General features: G+C 37.9%; 1 protein-coding gene across 3 annotated transcripts in view; it reads left to right on the top strand.

The window, feature by feature from the left end:
- CCSER2 (coiled-coil serine rich protein 2) overlaps positions 1-13687 on the top strand; it is a 61920-nt gene that overhangs the window by 13208 nt on the left and 35025 nt on the right. For all 3 annotated transcript variants that reach the window (XM_066618723.1, XM_066618722.1, XM_066618721.1), the window contains exons 2-5: positions 53-1525; positions 2566-2768; positions 9958-10048; positions 11695-11854. In XM_066618723.1, coding sequence (XP_066474820.1) covers positions 100-1525; positions 2566-2768; positions 9958-10048; positions 11695-11854 — 1880 coding nt within the window. In that variant the 5' untranslated portion in view covers positions 53-99. The remainder of the gene's footprint in view (positions 1-52; positions 1526-2565; positions 2769-9957; positions 10049-11694; positions 11855-13687) is intronic.

Here is a 13687-nt window from a genome sequence, read left to right as displayed (position 1 = left end):
GTATAACCACACTTGTGCGGTCAACTAATATGTTTTTCTTTCTCACTTCCAGACTTGAACTGGCTTCCAGGACTGTATCTCATGGAAGGACTATAGCTCATGGAAGATAAAAATATCAGAACATCATTGGTTTCCAGGTTACCAAAGTATGGGTCAAAACCTGTTGGGAATATCATACAGACAGTTCCAAATGGGACAGCTCTTAATTTATCAGGGAATACTCAGAGCATTGACAAAAACTTCAGCAAGCACAATGGCACTATTCGTATGTCTTCCTTTTCTTTTAACTGGCGAAAATCAAATAAGTACCAACTGGGTGATCAGATCAGTAGTGAGTCTAGCTCCAGTCATAATTCCAGTGAAAGACTGACTGATTCTGAAAAGGGCCCACAGACTCAAGGAGCAGTTGGGAAAGAAGTGCTCAGGGTCAGTTCAAATGGCAGTTCTTCAAAAATTGCAAAACAAAGCAACACTTTTACATCCTCTACAGAAGAATTAAACCAAAAGTCATTGCCTGGACTGACTGGTTCAGCTAAGTTCACCAAAAGTTCATTGTTGGGTAGATCATCATATTTGGGACTTAATGCTCCAAAATCTCATCTGAATGGATTTTGTGGGAACCGATCAACTGTAGGCTTGCAGAGGAATGGAGGTAATTGTGCTGCTACCAGGAGCAGCTTGGGGGAGAGTCTGGCAAAGTCAAATGACAATGTTAACTCTTCTTGTGAAAAAATGGTTAGATCGCAAAGCTTTTCGCATTCCATTCAAAGCTCTCTCTTGCCCCCCACATCCCTAACCAGGTCACATTCTTTTAATAGAGCTGTGGATCTTACAAGGCCTTATCAAAATCAACACCTAGCTATTAGAGCATCTCAGAGATCTAATTTGTTATCAAGAAGTGCACGGCAATTGGACATGCCCAACAGTAACGAACCTTTAAGGTACGGTTTTGCTAGGTCATATGCTGCTTTAGTGCCCTCTGGTTTGAAGAAACAGCCAATGTCAAATGGCTCTGGGGATGCACCCTCTCTGAGATTTCGAACAGGCCGCCCTTCTTTATTGAAGCCTAGCAACCAACAATTGAGTAGAAAAATCCCAGTGGATGGCATCACAAGAAAAGATACTGAAAATTGCAAAGTGGAGGGCTCACTGGGTTCAGCAAATATCAATGGAGATATTGATGCAAAAGGCATGCAAAACAGTGACACTGAAAGAACAGACGTTCAGCCTATATGTAATAATTTGGTAGAAAGTGGCTGTAAAGTTATTTGCATGGGTGGTGATGTGGATGAGATATCTATATCTTCCTTGTCCTCTTCTGAGAAAAATGACCTCAGTGAAGACTTTAGTGATGACTTCATAGATCTAGAAGATCCAAACAGAACTATAACAATCAAAGAAGAGGAAGCTTCTGTTCATGAGTTGGAGCATGGAAATGGAATACCACCAGATCAAATTCTGTCTCTTAAGGAAAGTGAAAGATCCAACTGCAATTCTGATGAATGGTTAGATATACATGTTTCTGGTAAGTTTTTTTTTTCTTTTTAGATATGCAGGTCGGCTTCTATAGCGTTACCATTCTTTGTCAGTTAAGAGTGAACTTGAAAGTTAGGTTATGAAGGATAAGGGGTGAAGATTGCATAATTTTTATTATTCCAAAAGTATGTTAAATTTTCTATATGTATCAAAAGAGTGAAATAAGCTTTTTCCAGTGTTAAATGATAGGATGCAACCTTAGATTTAGTTATGATTGGGGTGTGATAACAAAATAAAAACACATAACACTGCTTTCTGCACTTCTTATTTTTGTGTTTTAAAAAATCTGCAAAAAATAAACTGAGAAATGCTATTATTTTTTCCACAGATGCAAGGGTAATGCAAGGGGGGTGCAAGGATAATGACTGTGGGTGCATGTGCTGACACTAGGCTACCTATCTCACCTACCTAGTACACTTTTAAAGTGATTATAATTATAATTTATTAAAAATGTGTCTTGGAATAAAAACGCATAACATGCTTTCTGTGCTTTTCCTCCTGGGGGAAAAATGAAATCCGGGGAAAAAAATAACATTTAAGTACATTTCTAGTTAGGACTAAGTTTAGGATGTAGCTTAGTTTTAATCTGACTATTAACCTGTTTCATTTGCAGTGTTGTAAAATAAATGTGGCCTTGTAAGATTAACTTTTAATTGCCTTTTCTTTGGTCCTATTGGGGCAAAGTGGGACCTTTGCCCTTGAACCATGTCATGGTCAGAGGGGTCATCTGTTACATCATTGGATCATCTTATTGCTGTTACTGATCCTGGCAGTTTGTTTAATATCTTACAAAATAAAAATGGTCAGCACTATAAGAAGCTAACAGTTTGATGAGCTGTGATCCTGAGCAAACACACCTGAAAATACAACTTGCTTAAAGTCTTTCTTTGGGTTTGATATGTTAGCTGTTCAAATTTGTAACGGTTTCTTAGTGTTAAGAGTTGAAGAATTGTAGAGGTGTCAAATACTAGTGTAGAAGAACTTTGCATTGTATTAACTTGATGTCTTTTTTTTGTGCTTTTGTTTAAGAAGTGGATAAGAGTGAGAGTGCAAAGCATCCATCTGGGAACAATGTTATTTCCTCTGACATGGACTATAGAGCTAGCTCCTCCTTTGAGCTTTCCCCATCTGACAGCTCTGATGGAACTTATATGTGGGATGAAGAGGGACTGGAGCCAATTGGGAGTGTCCATCCATGTGGAAGTTATGATTCTTCAGAAATGAATAGCATAGTATGTATATTATTTATTTAGTATTGCATGTGAAATAAAATTGTTCTACAAATAATTGTGCAATTTCAATTAATTGAAAGACAAAGTTTCTCAATCAAAGTATAGATGAGACACAAGAAGGAGGCACAGAAGTCAAAAAAGGAGACCTAGAATATGTAACGTAATGCATAATTTATGAAGATACCATGCTCTATAAAACGAGATAATTACTAGTGGAAGAACATTCCCTTACTGAGGATGAAAATGCTTTTATTTTAGATGGCTGAACAAAGGGCAGTTTTTGTTATCTTGCATAGCTCATAGCTTTCTGGTTGAGCTAACTTAATTAAGCAAACACAACTTCTTTCCTTATTTAAAATAAGGTGGGTTGTAGCAATTCTCCACAAGATGCAATTTTGTTTTAGTGTGGTTATCCGAGCAGTGTGCAGTTGTTTGGATATTTGGTTTTCAAACTGTATTCAGGGGGAGCCTGGGGTTCTTTGGAAGCAAATTAGTTATGGTAAACAAGTTTCTATAAAAGGCAGCTTGCCCACTACAGTGATATTTCCTTTCAGTCTTCAGTTCTAGAGAGTACTCTGTCAGTTCATGCAGGATGATGGTGAGTCTCAGCAGGCCTTGGCAGTGTCTGTTGTAAACTGAGAGGGTACCCTTAAAGCAGCGTTTTTCAACCTTTCTCATTGTACGGAACACTAACAAGGTGCTCAGATTGTCAAGGTACACCATTGGTTTTTTGGCAATAAATAATAAATGATCATCCCCCCAAACTCCCACAGCACACCTGTGAACCATTTGTGACACACCAATGTGCCATGTCACACTGGTTGAAAATCGCTACTCTAAAGCATAGCCATAAAACCTTTGCAGTGTGTAGGAGATCTCTGGTTAATAGCAGTGTCAAAAGTGTTCTCTGGAAAAGCACCAGCGACAGTAGGACCAGTCTGGAGCTCAACCAGAGGGAGATGAATCCTATAGGCAAGCCATTCTCAACTTTTTGGGGGGCTATGTCCCCCTAGGAGCTCTTCTTAGGTTCCAGAACCCTCTTGTCAAACAAGGACACAACAGATACAAAAAATCATCTGTTTTTTATCTGTGGTCTCCTTCAAATGTTCCAGGGCTCCCCAGGGGACCATCTGGTTCCAGCTGAGAATAGGTGCTAGTCTACCCACCCCTAATCTTCAAGGTTGTGTTATTGTTTCACTGAGTCTACAGGTCAACTGAGCTGAGAGATCTCCACTCTTTCACCCAGGTCTCCAAAGCAGGTTGGCCCCCCTCATCCATGATTATATCATGAATGATAGCTTTGTTTATGGATCATCCTGTCAATAAGCAACAGCACAAAGTTGGGAGGACAGTGCTGGTTCCTATTGGGAGGAGGATTGAAAGGGTAGGCATTTCTCATCTTTCTCATGGTTGGCAACCTTCAGTCTCGAAAGACTATGGTATAAGCCTACAGCACCCAGTATTCCCAGGCAGTCTCCCATCCAAGACTTAGCTTCCAAGATCAGACAAGATCAGGCATGTGCAGGGTAACAGTTGCTGTGAATTCATGTAGATAATAACCCTCCCCAGCTCACACTTCTGTTTTCTTCCTTTTTGAGGAAGAGTTGGGTTGGGCTGCAGCAAGTATATGGCAAACTTCTAGTGTACATTTTGGTGGTTGTATCAAGGGCTCTGATCGGTTTTAATTCAATATGTTCCTCTGGTTACAGCAACCAGTTCTTCACTCTTAGTTAGGAGTTATCTAAGTAATTTTTTTATTTTAAATTGGTGTTCTAAATTGACTTTTTTGTCTTGGTGATTTAAATTGGTTTAATTTATATAAATTTACTTTGGGATGATTTATTATGTTTATCCCACTGCATTAAATCTGCATGTGTTTTTTGTAGTGTTTATCTGAGTTTTTTGTTCTGCAGGTTGGTAGTTCTTTATGCAATTTATTCTGAAATTTTAAACTCACTGGGAACTATTACCAGAGTTCTGCAGGAGTACAGAAAAAGGGCCGAATGTAATACTGGGTATGGAACTCAGATTTCTGGGAAGCTAAACTTTCACTTATAAATGGAAACATGCAGGTTTCTAATCCTTATAACGTCAAAGATATAGTAAAATTCATGACAATGCTAGCTGAGATTTTAGAAGTCAGAGAAGTAGATTAGATACATTACCAGTGCCTAAAGAACAGCTTTGAAGTACCCCAGGTAGTTCTTTGATTGGTGCATGATAAGCAAAACAAAACAAATCAGGCAATTCATTGCAGAATGAATTGTGTAAAAAGCAAAATGTAAACTTGCTAAATGTATATAGTTATATAATACAGTGTACACATGATCCTGTTAATTGTACTAAATCATGTGTGTGGTTTTCATTGTAATATTAATGATCGTACAGCTTGGAATTACTTCCTGAATTTCCTTTTAGTGGTTATTGCAGCTGTCTGTGGTTGCAACAACTGCATATGGCACTACCTGCTTCCTCCTTATCCCAAGAGAGTCTGTAGCTGCTGTTTGATTTTGAGGAAGGATTGGGGTATGGCTCCCTTTAGCTGAGCTATGGGCATGGTTCACCTTCTTCTCTACCAGGCAAGGGAAAAAACAATTTGCCATTCCCCATTACATATGAGTTTAGACAACCATGATTTAACTACAGTTAGAGCAAACCAGGATATTGGACTACAGTCATATTTGGTTTGGTCTAACCCTACAGTGGAAACATTGCTTCCAGTGGCCAACCATGAAGTGTGGCCTGAGGAGTACCATGGTTGAGGAGTGCACCATGCTAGTTCTGTAAGCTTTTGAGTTGGCAAATTGCTTTCATTGAGATAAAGGATTAAACTGCATGTTGCCCTCCAATGCATGACTATAGCACAATTATCCATTTTTAACTTCCAAAAGCTTCTTTTGGAAGAAGAGACTGAGAGCAGAGAAGTGGAAGGGGGGAAAAACCCCTTAACCTTTACCCCACATGTTTCCCTACTCTAAATGCCCAACCCCTCACAGCAGCTCTCCAATGGAGAATATATTAATTGCATGTAACTTTTAAATTGGTTGAATTATATGATGCTGAACATCGTAATGTAGCTCTACTCTAATTTCTAGCATAAGTACAGGAGCATTGTTATTCCAAGGACTAATTTGAAATTGTTAGTTTGCTGGTTTAAGCATTGTTTATGTGTTGACAGGATGACCGATTACGTTTTCCTTTTTTCGGATGAAATTGAAAATTATATATTGTGACAAAAGTACAATAATTGTAACTGTGTACATCTGCTTATATTAAATGTGTATCGATGTTAACTGTTCTTTGCTGAAGTTTTCACAATGAGAATAGGGTCCGTGCTTGATACCTGATCTCACAGGATTTAGTATACTCTTGTATATCTTTCTAAGCTAAATCTTGAATAAAACCTTTAATCTAGATTAGAACATGGTTTCATTAAATAGAACTATGAAGTGTTACTAGTGCTGATATGATTTCCACACAAATAAGACATGCACATTTTTCTTCAAGAAATAGGCCAGCCATCTCAATTTAAAAGTGCAAGGTATCGTGTGCTGGCTTGCCTTCCAGGAAATAGTGATAGTAAACAAAATAACTAGGTGGTGAGTCTGTCAATATGTGACATTCTTATTTAACATTTACAGTATATTTGGATTAACTTACATTTTAAAAAATTTGATAGAGTTAGAAAGGCTTAGCCCAGTACTGCTCATTTTTAAAGAATTGGTTTTATAAGCATCCTTTGGTGTGGGCGGTTCTTCTACATCAGTTAAGACGTGTCACACTGTTTTAAAACAAGACATCTGCATTTTCTGACAGTTAAGTTCTCTAAGACAATAGTTTACAATGACAACCTGAACATATTTACTTTTATTGTATGGAAGATATTTATACCCTGCCTTCCCACCACAAGGTCTTCAAAAATTGAGTTTTCTAGTATTTTCATATCATGACTTCTGAAAACTTAGAAGTAAAGCTATTGTGTGTATTGATTTTGATTTTAGTACACTAGTTTCCATTTTTGCTTGGAGAAGGTATTCTAATTTGCATTATGTGAAAGCTTCTCAACATTTAATAGATCCTTCTGTGTGGGTGCATGCTTCAAGTATGAGTAGTCTCAATAAAATGACAGCCTGCAATTCCCAGAGCATGGTCTATTGAACTCTTACTCGGCTAGAGCGAGCTTTTGCCCTGAAGCTTAATATTTTATTGAATTTTTAAATGGCTCATATCCTAGTGGAACCACTGCGTTTGGAACCCTTCCCCTGCAGTGTTTACTGTTTTGTGCTGCTGCTGCTTATCTTCCCCTCCAATTGTCACCAAAAGTTGCTGCAGCAAGCCACTTCCATCCTTCAATCTGGGCGCAGAGCCTCCTGGGGTGACGGGCAGTGGAAATGGCTGTCTGGCGCAACTTTCTGTGACAATCAGAGGGGAAAGATAAGCAGCAGCAGGGTAGAACGGTAATGCCCCGCACAATGGGGAAAGATTCTTGAAAGTGCTGGACCCCACAGGCTGGGGTTTGGTGCCTGCTGTCCTAGAACAATCTAATGAGTTGATTGTTAGCATTTACTTGGTAAGATCCTGTTCACAGTACTAAAGCAGTTGCAATTTATGTACAGACCCCAGTATTTTCATGTATGTATTACATTTATAATCCTACTTCTCTTACTTCATGGAACTCAGCTGGCATAAGTCTCCAAGGCAGTCACCCATGCAGGCGCTGACTGGACATGATCACCTTGGCTTCTGCAAAATGGCTGTATTATGTATGCTCAGACCATACCCTGGAGTATATACTAATTATCAGCAGTGACAAGAGACATTTTGAGCATATTACTTTAAAAATGCTGAGGAATGCTTCTGGAACTTCTGTTGTGAGAATGTAAGCACAAGACCACGGCTGTTTTAAGTGCCTGTCAGCTTTTTAGAGAGAGGTCGCTGCTGATTTGCTATGGTTCCAGATCAAAACTACTCTACCAGCAAGGAACTTTTTCACAGTTTGTTTCTAAACTTATAAAAGCGTTATGCAATCTGTTTTCCCAACAATTTAGAAGTTACCTTTGGCAATAAAATAAAATTCAGGGTTGTAGAGATTTCATTCTGCTCCCCTGAACAAATACAAAGGGAAATGTGGGAGGAATCGAGGTAGATAAGAACCTGAAAAACAAGCAAATGATTGAAGTTGACACTGAATTACATGTTTAAATATTACAAACCAGTGAACACACTCATTAAAACCATCTCAGTCCATAGTCCCTTTGCAGGAATAAGGAGAAGAATATATAATATACTATAAAAATTGAAAAAGTAAGCATTCAGTACACATGCTATGATAGGGTATCTAACGTGGACTGAAATATTCCTAGAGACTTTTATCCCCAGCATGATATAATTTTGGAAGCTCCTGGAGTTGTGATTAAAATGCCCAAGATTGCTTTCAGTAATCACCTGGTGATGATGCTGGTTCTTAGAGCCTGTGAATCTTAACTTCATGCACTCTGTTTATAATAGGTTGAAAAGAACAAGCAACATGTTAAAAAAAAAAAGGAAAGCATTATAATTTAAACGATGACAGTCTAATCTAGACTTAACCTTGTGGCGTATTTCCATTTTGTTAATAAGGAGCATGTTCTAATGACAGAGAATGAAATGTCAGATGATACAGTTGAGGCATTCATAACACACCTGAATTGTTTTTGTCCAGATTTGTTCCATAATCTTCTGTTCAGCAAGTGCTTTGAGTTGGAAGAGGGGGCCTTCCTCCACCCCTCCCTTTTTTAGTTTCCAGAGAGGAGATGGAGGGGTAATGGTTGCAGATACTAACAGTATTTGTTTCTCACCATGACAACTGGCATACTAGCTCATGTCATTGTTTAGCTGGCTTCAAGGAGACTGGACATCTTCTGGCAATATCAATGGCTGCTGCTCCCTGATCGGTTAGAAAGTTGATTAGGTTGGAAGGACTTACCATATGGTTGTTATGGTATAATAGGCCCAAGCCCAGTCTCTGTTTCTTACCCTAGTCACCTCACTGTGTATTTTTACTGTTCATCTTACTTTGTTCTTGAAAGGTATGGGTGCTGTGCTATGTTAATCGTGTAACATGGAATTGGTAACACCGTACTGTAGAAGGTATGACAGCACAAAACTGCACCATAAGCTCCAACTTCATACATAGAAATTGGTTTATTCTTCCTGTTCTGAAGGATTGCCATTTTGATCATTGGCCAGACTTTTTCTTTCCATAATCTTGTTGGACACCCTGAGCTCCAAGGAGAAAGGGCATTATAAAAATGTGAAAAACAACTGTTCTAAAGCAAAGGGAAAATACAGTCTCATCTGCAATTCAGTGATATTTTGTAATCAGTCTTGACATTGGTATGGACAAGTGGGTTGAACAGGAGTTGTGTTTATCCAATATTAACTTTGTAGTGTGTGTTTGACTCATTTTTCCCTTGCTAATTTTATTGAGATGAGACAACTAATTGTCAGAACCTGGTTTTTTAAATTGAAAGATTTACTGGGGTATAGCAATTATGTTCAGCTGCATTTGTGACAGATGCCTTTGCTCAGCTTTTAATAGAGAATACTAAATTTTTTAAACTAAAATTTTAAAGTTATATTTTTCTCATTTAAACTGACTCTTAAAATGAAAAAAAAAATACAGTATATCTGGTCAAATGTTATGTCCTTAACCTGGAAAAAAAAAATTTAACTTCAGAAGTAAGTAGGCAAAAATGCTCTTTTGTTCCCACATTTGGGAATAAGCTTTTCAAATGAATCTCCTGAAGCCATTGGAATGATTCTACTGTCCTCTGAGTGTATAGCTCTATAGTTGTTCAGGACTGACAGTATAACATAGAGAACTTATACTTGCTTTAGTATGTTCTGTCCTTGATTCCCAAGTCCATTTCCTCTATTTGAAAACTCAACACTATAAACTAGAAGTATATGGGGAAGGCGGGGTAGGTAGCTGTTGGCATTTTACTTTGAGAATAAGTAGCACACCTTCCCTTTTTTTAAAAATGGGGCTTGATAGTTTTTTCCTCCCTCTCTGGTTGTTTATCTCAGGTGGCTGAAGCTATAGTAATTGAGTAAAATATTAATTATAAAATGTGCATAGATAATTTAAGTGTGGAAATGTAGGCTCAAATGTGCACATCTTGCAGCAAGAATGTTTATTTTTTTGTAGGATATCTTGAATAACCTTGATTCATGTGACCTTGAAGATGATGATCTCATGCTTGATGTTGACTTGCCTGAAGACACACCCTGTGATAATGGTTTGTGAAACAATCGTTCTAATGCATCTTAATGCTCTCTTGCAGTTGTCCACTGGCTATTCCAATTGCCTTCCCCTGTTTGCCTCTCCCTTGCTGCCATCATTGCCATTCTGCTTTAACCTAGGATGGTCCCAAGGATGTCAGCAGTAGTGCTCATATGTTTTTGTTTTTTAAAAAAAAACCTCTTAAATTTTTCTGACATTTGGTCAGAATGAGTGTTCTGGAAAGCTGTATTTTCATTTGCCTTTTTCATACTATTTCCTGGAGAACTACATCCCGCTTACAAAACTGAAAACCACGTCACTTAAGTGCTTAGGGTGGATTTTTAATGTATTATGTAAAGCATTTTGAAACAAAGAAATGTTAAAGTAGTTGCCTACTTTGTTTATGCGTGTGCGCTTTTCTTTATAAAGGGTTTTCTGGATGAATGTAAAGTGTTTCCATAAATACTTTCGAATGTCTTGCAATTAAGTTGTTGAACTGAGAATAAGTTTTAACGTCTGTTGAAGAGTAGTTTTTATATAGGATAGTACTGAATATTTAAATGCTTCTTTGAGGGGAGAGATGATCGTTTATATAGGCAATGATTTAAACAAGTGTGCTAGAATAGTTCATAGGCCTGTATTTTCTTTGCTCCATCTCAGTTTGTGGTGGAACTTGCCCTCTATTTATAGCATCCGTTCTAGTGCAACAAGTATGCGCTTGGTGTACGAGGAGAGCAGTTTTGAATCACAGGGTCAAACTGGGCTCCTTTCCCAACACTGCGCAAGCAGGGAATGAGCAGGAAGGAAGGCCTGTTTACCACTCTTATGCAAAACTATGTCTGAGTAGGCAGCTGAATAACAGACTGCTCAGTTGTGAAAGCTGCTTGTAGTCAAGGACTGACAATGTGAAGAGAAAGTATTTGGGTAAGTCTAAAGGCTTTCTTGAAACTTTTTTTTGTTTGGCTGCAGCTTATATTTTGTCTTAACTTTTCGTAAATAGTTGCCAGCTACAGTTTCACAAACCAGACTCTTTTTTTTACATTAACTGCCAAAATAACTCTTTTTAAAATCTCACTTTCATCTTGAATGTTTTAAAACTTTGTTGTAATAAAGAAAAAATAGCCTTCTGTTTAACAACTTGCTGTAAAAATATTGAAAAAGAAAGCTATCTTGCTGTAAAGTGAAAGATTGTGTATATTTTTAAATATTGCTCTTAAGCCTTAAGATTCTTATCAGTTAACATCAATTTAGGTTTTGATTGTTCTTCTGCAACGAGATAACTAACTAGATCACCGAACTGAAGTAGCAACTTAAGTCTTGTGACTACAAATTTTAGGAACTCTAGTATGATTTTTCTGTTTCTTTAAATTTAGGGTAGTATTCAGCTGAGTTTGTGTGCTTGTTTGTTTCAAACATGAACTTTCCACCTTTCCTGCTCTTGATGTGGTTCACAGCAATAATTTAAAATTAGGAGACTTCTTTTTCTAAAGCTAGCATCTTAGTGGCACTTTTAAAAACTGATTTTTCTGAACTTCAGTTCCTGAACTCTAATTATTAGATACATTATTGTACATCAGTAAGTTCTAGTCTAGTACCTAATGACTAGTTTGAGTTTCTGTGTTGTGGTAGTAATTGCATTTATGTTTTCTCCTTTCTGTGTAGTGGATTGTGAAAATATGAATCGTTATGATCGATCAGACAGAAATATTCGACCTCCAAAGGAGGGACTGTGGAGGAGGGCATCACAGCGGTGGAATACTCAAGACCACTATCATCTTGGCCATACTGACCACTATCCCCATAACAGAAGTGACCTGAACAGGTAAGGCACTTAAAGAAGATAAAAAATTCTATTTGTTCTGTTCAGATCTGTAGATGTCTACTGTACCATCTATGTAACATGGTGCTATACAGATTAGCACTGTTAGGGAAAAGACTCTCTGAGACTCCCAGGGAGTAGGCAAGCTGATTGAGGAGAGTTATGCCTAGTGGTTAATGTTCATAGACTCCATTTTGCTCCCCTCTTTCCTTTTACTATAACAAAAGCTGAATGGAGTGAACCTTGGTACTTCTGTCCATGGCCTCCATCCCAGGCTAGAGAGACCAACTAGAGAGAGGCCTTCTGGGTCAACAGTGAATCCTGGGGTCTCTTATTAAAATTCAAAATTGCAGTAGCATCTGCAAATTGAAGAGACATGACAACCCACTAAATTATCCATGAACTAGGCAGGCGAAGAGTCAAAATGAAATAATGGGTATGCGTCACTTAATGACTGATGTGTGTTGAATAACAATGGGTATATGTTCTCCAAAATACCTATGTAGCCTTGTGGCAGCCAGTAGCAACCTAGAAAGCCTTGTGGTGCCTCAGCTGGCACCTACTGCGATCCAGCAAGAACAGAGGATTAATCACAAGCATGAACAAAGTTAGTTTTTTTCCCCCCAAGGTTGGCTGACTAGATAGAATCTAGCATCCTGAACCTGGAAGACAGTGGTGGGAGAGTTGAAGGTTACAAGGGAGGATAACAGGTTGGAATTTTGTTTAGGCAAGCAATCCTATCAGTAGTACCTTTCTTCTAGAAAAACCATTTAAATATGATGCATATTGCTCTAGTACAGGAGTGTCAAACTCATATAACGTAGTGGCCAAATAGCATTAATGGTGCCCGCTGAGGGCTGAAAGTGGCATCATTAAGCAGGGAGTGACATCACTAAGCAGATGATGGCCAGGAATAAGCAATTTGTTCTTGCATAGCTGCAAATGACAGAAGGAAAGAATGTGCAAATCTTGTTCAAATTTTCAAGGTATGAGAGAGCCCAATTGCCATGCTAGGACAACCCAAGTATAACAGGGGCCGGATAAATTGCTTCTGGGGGCCACATCTTGCCCACGGGTCATCTATTTGATACTTCTGGTCTAGTGTTTGTCTGCTATTTTCTAGGTTTAATATGCTTTAAACCCCATTATGTGTAGTTTACTTATATTCCATAACTGTAACGTTACTAGAATATAGCACATTTGGGTAATACAGTGCATTTCTGTCAGTGATTCACCTTATTGAGAAAGTGCTGGAGTTAAGACATAGAAGATGATAGGAAATGCATATTGAGTATAGTGCTGAAGATTCTTTGGCAAGTTGCCCTGGAAAAGATACATTTTTATAGTATTGATAGCACTGGGGTAGTCTTATATGAGAGTAACCTTCTGTGTGACTATACATGTTATGATTTAGTTTGTATTGGTATGTTTATTCTTCAGTATATAATGCATGTAATTCCTTATGTTTAACCACCATGGTTTGTAATTACTTTGTTTTTGAATCTCTATTCAAAATATCCAACTCTTGAAGAGGAAACTGCTCCTCCTCTTACATTGTTGAATTATAGCTTTTTTTGCTACATCAGAAAGAGACGTTCTGCTTACACATTGATTAATATGTGCTTAAAAATTTGAATGTAATTTTAGGAACCATAGCCTATTTTAACTAATCAAAGTTATTTGGAGTTTAAATAGTCTTATTTTAAAATGTTATCTTACCTTTCCCTTTTACAAATGGTTGGCAACCTTCAGTCTCGATATAAATATAAAATGCCATACGAATTATGAAAGATAAATTATAGAGAAACAATAAAAAGCAGCAGACAGTAAAACTAC

Source organism: Tiliqua scincoides, chromosome 3, assembly GCF_035046505.1.
Source record: "Tiliqua scincoides isolate rTilSci1 chromosome 3, rTilSci1.hap2, whole genome shotgun sequence".
Classification (NCBI taxonomy): Eukaryota; Metazoa; Chordata; class Lepidosauria; order Squamata; family Scincidae; genus Tiliqua; species Tiliqua scincoides.
The sequence above is the reverse complement of the archived record's forward strand: the minus strand, read 5'-3'. Positions and strand labels throughout refer to the sequence as shown.